General features: G+C 45.2%; 1 protein-coding gene across 2 annotated transcripts in view; it reads left to right on the top strand.

The window, feature by feature from the left end:
• Positions 1-2,987, top strand: part of GPRC5D (G protein-coupled receptor class C group 5 member D) — a 10,317-nt gene extending 7,330 nt beyond the window's left edge. Inside the window, exons 2-3 of one of the 2 annotated variants that reach the window (XM_017528104.1) lie at positions 937-1,004; positions 2,715-2,987. In XM_017528104.1, coding sequence (XP_017383593.1) covers positions 937-1,004; positions 2,715-2,786 — 140 coding nt within the window. In that variant the 3' untranslated portion in view covers positions 2,787-2,987. The remainder of the gene's footprint in view (positions 1-936; positions 1,005-2,714) is intronic. The other variant, XM_017528110.2, reaches the window with a different exon arrangement.
• Positions 2,988-5,911: the final 2,924 nt, after the last annotated feature.

The raw sequence follows: 5,911 nt of genomic DNA, 5'->3' as shown, positions 1-5,911 counted from the left end.
TTTTGAGACGGAGTCTTGCTCTGTTACCAGGCTGGAGTGCAGTGATGCAATCTCAGCTCACTGCAACCTCTACCTCCTGGGTTCAAGCGATTCTTCCACCTCAGCCTCCCAAGTAGCTGGGACCACAGGCACGTGCCACCATGTCCAGCTAATTTTTGTCTTTTTAGTAGAGATGGGGTTTCACCAGGTTGGCCAGGATCTCTTGACCTCGTGATCCGCCCGCCTCGGCCTCCCAAAGTTCTGAGATTACAGGCGTGAGCCACTGCCTCCGGCCTAAAATTTTTAAAAATTGAATTCAAGCTTATAGAGAATCAAGCCTAAAGGGACTGTTGAAAAGAGTGAGATGTCCAAGGTCACACAGGTAATACTGAGAGAGCAAGAACTGACCTGGAGCTAGTGCTCTTCCAATGCCAATGTGCTTCTCCTAAACACTCAGACGCTACCCATGCCTTCCACATCAACTTTAAATGCACTGCTTTAAATTATAAACTTTTTCAATAACAGCCACAACTGAGAATTCCTCTTCTTTATTTGTTTAGTCTCACTGTGTCGCCGAGGCTAGAGTGCAGTGGTATGGTCTCAGCTCACCACAATCTCTGCCTCCTGGGTTCAAGCAATTCTCCTACCTCAGCCCCTCAAGTAGATGGGATTACAGGTGCATGCCACCATGCCGGGCTAGTTTTTGTATTTTTAGTAGAGATGGGGTTTCACCATGTTGGCCAGGCTAGACTCAAACTCCTGACCTCAAGTGATCCACCTGTTTTGGCCTCCCAAAGTGCTGGGATTACAGACATGAGCCACCACTCCCAGCCTGAGAATTCCTTTTAAAGAACGAAGAGCCTGTTTGCAAGCCATAGAGTTTTCCTGTAGTCCTCATGTGCTGTTTCTACGTGACTCTCAGACACTAACCCAGCCCTTCCCTCCTTTGGCTTTCAGCCCGAGACAGTGATGGAGCTGAGGAGGATGTAGCATTAACTTCATATGGTACTCCCATTCAGCCGCAGGTAAATGTACTCGCCTACGTGCACCCAGGAGGGATCTAGCAAGCACTCCTTCCTCAGGACAGCCTCAGGCTTCGTTTCTAATGGTTTTGCTGAGCTGAGAGCAGAGAGTCAGGGCAGGAGCATCCCTAAAGGCATGTGGACCTTGAGCCACCCAGATTTAAGCCAGACCAGGTGACACAAGACAGCCTTCACCCAAACCCTCCCAGTCTTCACCGCCAGCAACAATATAGCAGCATTCTGATGCAACTGCGTGTCCCTGGAAAGAAAGGGCAGCTTGAAGTTTTTGTGTGAAGGTGAAAAGGAGCAGGCTCACCAAATTTTGTCTCAGGACAGTAGAGGATTGCAAATATGTCTGAGTGCCAGGTTTGCTTTTAGTAACAGTTGTCTGAACCTATCACCTGAGCCCCACTGACTGCCTCTCTGAGTCGCTGTCTCTCTCTGGCAGCCCAGGCTGCCCTAAGAACTGGGAGGGATCTGTCACCATCATCTGGATGCCCAGATGGATGAACAAATTGTAATCCTTTCAGGCAAAAACAGAGGGAGCACTGCTGAGTAGTTTGGGGGTAATTCACATTTAGGCTGTGAAGACTTGAAGACATACAAATCTAAACAGCCAAAAATATCACATTGGGACACAATTCTTACATTATAAGCATCAAAAGTAACTAAAACCCAAGCATGAAAGTCACACTCAGATCAATTGTTCAATTAATTTACAAGGCTGCTAACTAAGCTAACCCCTCTGGTATGTTATCTGAGACTTCACCTTTGCCTAGAATGACACATGGACCAGCCCATAGCTATATCATGTGCTTTAATCAACCCTCAGGAGGGCATTTACATAATGAAAACCTCTTTATTATCCCCTCCAAGAGTTTCTTGGATTCATTTCAATTTCCAGTGATCGGCTACTCATCCTTGCTTGCAAAAAATTCTTGTTCATGGCTAGGGGGTAGCCTGGTATAGGTAGGCTCACTACTTTTCTTCTTTTGTTATTGACAAAGAATTAAATGAAGGTGAGATAATAATACTTCAAAAATAACTTTAGGGCTGAGCACAGTGGCTCACGCCTGTAATTCCAGCACTTTGGAAGGCCGAGGTGGGTGGATCACTTGAGGGCAGGTGTTCAAGACCAGCCTGGCCAAAATGGTGAAACCCCATCTCTACTAAAAATACAAAATTAACCGGGCATGGTGCTGCACACCTGTAATCCCAGTTACTCAGGAGGCTGAAGCAGGAGAATTGCTTGGATCTGCGAGGCAGAGGTTGTAGTGAGCCCAGATCGCACCACTGCACTCAGCCTGGGTGACAGCATTTCAAAAAACAAAAACAGGCCAGGCGTAGTGGCTCATGCCTGTAATCTCAGCACTTTGGGAGGCTGAGGCGCGCAAATCACAAGATCAGGAGTTTGAGACCAGCCTGGCCAACATGGTGAAACCCTGTCTCTGCTAAAGACACAAAAAATTAGCCAGGCGTGGTGACACGTGCCTGTAATCCCAGCTACTCGGGAGGTGGAAGCAGGAGAATCGCTTGAATCCCGGAGGCAGAGGTTGCAGTGAGCTGAGATCACACCACTGCACTCCAGCCTGGGTGACAGGGTGAGACTCCGTCTCAAATAAATAAATAAAAAAATAAATAAATACATAAATTTGGAGCATATCATCCCTTCAGTTGCTCAGAAAGTTGATCATGGCTTTTCTTCCTTTCCAGACTGTTGATCCCACACAAGAGTGTTTCATCCCACGGGCTAAATTAAGCCCCCAGCAAGATGCAGGAGTATAAATCTACAGGAAACAGGAGTAGAGAAAACCCAGCAGACCAACCTGGGTAGCAGAGCCCAGATAGGCCACTGGGGCCCACAGAGTCACGCTGCCAACGAAGAGTCAGCACATTCCTCCTGCAGTTTCCTGACCCTCCATCCTCCTGGACCCTCACCAGAAGACCGCCCTTTCGAGCATAATTACAATCTTGCTGGCCACCCTACCTTGACTGTGTCTCTTTCTTCATTCGTGTAACTGCAAAATTCCCCTTCTTAGCAATGCTGGAAAGAATTGGTGCCTCTTATTCACAGAACTGAAAGACCCTGTCTGAAGAAATTAAGGGCATTCTAATGTGACAGCGAGGTTAGTAGTAGCTTACCACTGGATTCCATGTCTGGTCAATTTTTAAATTGTGCTGAAAAACACATAACATAAACTTTACCATCTCAACCATGTTTAAGTGTACAGTTCAGTAGTGTTCATCATATTCACACTGTTGTGAATGTTCTAGAACTTTTTCATTTTGCAGAACTGAAATTCTCAATCAATTGAACAACTCCCTCCAGCCCCTGACCACCACCATTCTACTTTTAGTTTCTGTGAATTTGACTATTTTAGCTACCTTACGTAATAGAATCATACGGTATTTGTCTTTTTGCAACTGGCTTATTTTTCCTGGCATAATGTCCTCAAGGTCCATGTCATGTGTTGTAGCATGTCACAGGATCTCCTTTTCCAGGCAGAACAATATTCCATTGTATGTCTATTCCACATTTTATTTATCGGTCAAAGGACATTTGGGGTTGCTTTCGCCTCTTGGCTATTGTGAATAGTGCTGCAATGAACATAGGTGTGTAAAAATCTCTTTGAAATCCTGCTTTCAGTTATTTTGGTGTATACCAGAAGTGGGATTGTTGGATCATATGATAATTCTATTTTTAATTTTTTGAGGAATCTCCATCCTGTTTTCCACAATGGCTGCAGCATTTTACACTCTTATTGACAATGCACAAACAATTCCACTTCCTCCTCATCCTCACCAACATTGTTATTTCCTGGGGTGTTTTGTTTTTGGTTTACAGTGGCCATCCTAATGAGTTGAGGTATCTAGTAATTTTTTATAAAGAAACTTTTTTTTTTTTTTTTTGAAACAGAGTCTTGCTCTGTCGCCAGGTGCCAGGCTGGAGTGCAGTGGTGCAATCTTGGCTCACTGCAACCCCCGCCTCCTGGATTCAAGCAATTCTCCTGCCTCAGCCTTCCCAAGTACAGGTGTGAGCCACCACGCCCAGCTAATTTTTGTAGTAGAGATGGGGTTTCATCATGTTGGCCAGGATGGTCTCAATCTCTTGACCTCGTGAGCCGCCCACCTCAGCCTCCCAAAGTGCTGGGATTACTGGTGTGAGCCACCGCTCCTGGCCCATAAAGGAACTCAAAATACAATAGGCCAGAATTGCCTACAAAAGTTAAAGCCAAATCCTCAGGATCACAATTGGGCGGTTTAAAGAACATGACATTGCCATGGACTTGCAAGCTGGCAGGCTTTCTCTCCTGGTGCCACCTCCCTGTGACAGCTACTTGGGCAGCATGGTTGAGGGCATGACCTGCTTTGCTGAGCCAGTAACAGCAAAGGAACAGACACCCCAGTAGATGCTCATAAAGGATTTTACGTGAACATAAAAAGCATAGTCTGTCCATCTTGAGGTTTCTAATGAGCTGGTGTCTCTGTGCTAATTGTCTTGCCTTTGTTCCTCATCAACCCCATATTATTCTCCATTCTTTCATCTGCCCTTAATACTCATTTGTTATCTATTACAAGAATAAGAGGACAAGAGTCAGAGGTGTGCCTCCAGAAGGGTCCTGGGGTCTGATTCAGCCCTCCCACCTTGCAGATGAGAGAACAGAACTTTGGAGAACAGAATGACTTACCCAAAGCCACACACTCATTAGTGGTGAGCCAGTTTTCTGACTCCTAGGCCAGTCCTCCTCCCCGTCCACGAGGCTCCTCCATGCCCATATTTTTGTATGAGCAAGTAAGGTGTGTTCCCCATGAGAACAAATGAATACTCAGACCCATGAGTGTTGAGTGCCTGCTAAGTGAAAGCATTTTGAAAAATAACTAAGGCTCTATACATGCAAGAGAGCCTTTTTAATGGCCAATGGACAGCATAAGTTGTTCAATAGCAATAAATATTTCCTGAGCATCTGCAAGGTACCAGGAACCATTCTAGGACTCAGCCCCAGACAAGGCATACAACACTGCTTTGGCAGAGCTTGCATTTTTGTTGGGGGAAATATACAATGCAGAGAATTTCAGGAACACAGCTCCTTTGTTTTACAGATAGAGAGAAGGGACTTGCCCAGTATAACACGGCTTATTAGCAGTAGAACCAAGACCAGAATGCAGGTTTCCAAACCCCTATCCAGTGCTCATCTCTATGCAATGTTCCATTCCACCTTTTTTTTTTTCCATTTGAGTCAGAGTCTCACTGTGTCACCCAGTCTGGATTGTAATGGTGCGATTACATTACTCGGCCTCCTGGGTTCAAGCGATTCACCTGCCTAGGCCTCCTGAGTAGCTGGAATTATAGGCACGCACCACCACACCCAGCTAACTTTTGTTTTTTTTTTTTTTAAAGTAAAGATGAGGTTTCACCACATTGGCCAGGCTGGTCTTGAACACCTAACCTCAAGTGAGCCACCCACCTTGGCCTCCCAAAGTACTGGGATTACAGCATGAGCCACCACGCCCAGCCTATTCCAACATTTTTATATATGTCCCTGCTGCACTAAAATTAGCTGCTCTTTTTCAAAATCTGTGCCATAAGCAATGTTGTCAGTACAACCCAGGACCTAGTAAATGACCAAAGTGTTTGATCTTCTGCCTTATTGATAATGAAAAACAGAGAAAAATTGTTCAAGCATTAAGCAATGCTCTGGCCTATAGATTAGGTGGCATCCATGTGAAGATCCTAATTTGAAAGGTAGAAACAAGGCTTGCAAACTTCCACCTGTTCTGAAAGAAAACCATTATGACAGATCCTCCGGGTGTTTATCCCAATAACCATAATAATGATACCTTCAACATAATTTTGTTTTGTTTTGTTTTTTTTGAGACAGAGTCTCACTCTGTTGCCAGGCTAGAGTGCA

This window comes from Cebus imitator, unplaced genomic scaffold, assembly GCF_001604975.1.
Source record: "Cebus imitator isolate Cc_AM_T3 unplaced genomic scaffold, Cebus_imitator-1.0 Scaffold2, whole genome shotgun sequence".
Taxonomy (NCBI): domain Eukaryota; kingdom Metazoa; phylum Chordata; class Mammalia; order Primates; family Cebidae; genus Cebus; species Cebus imitator.
The sequence above is the reverse complement of the archived record's forward strand: the minus strand, read 5'-3'. Positions and strand labels throughout refer to the sequence as shown.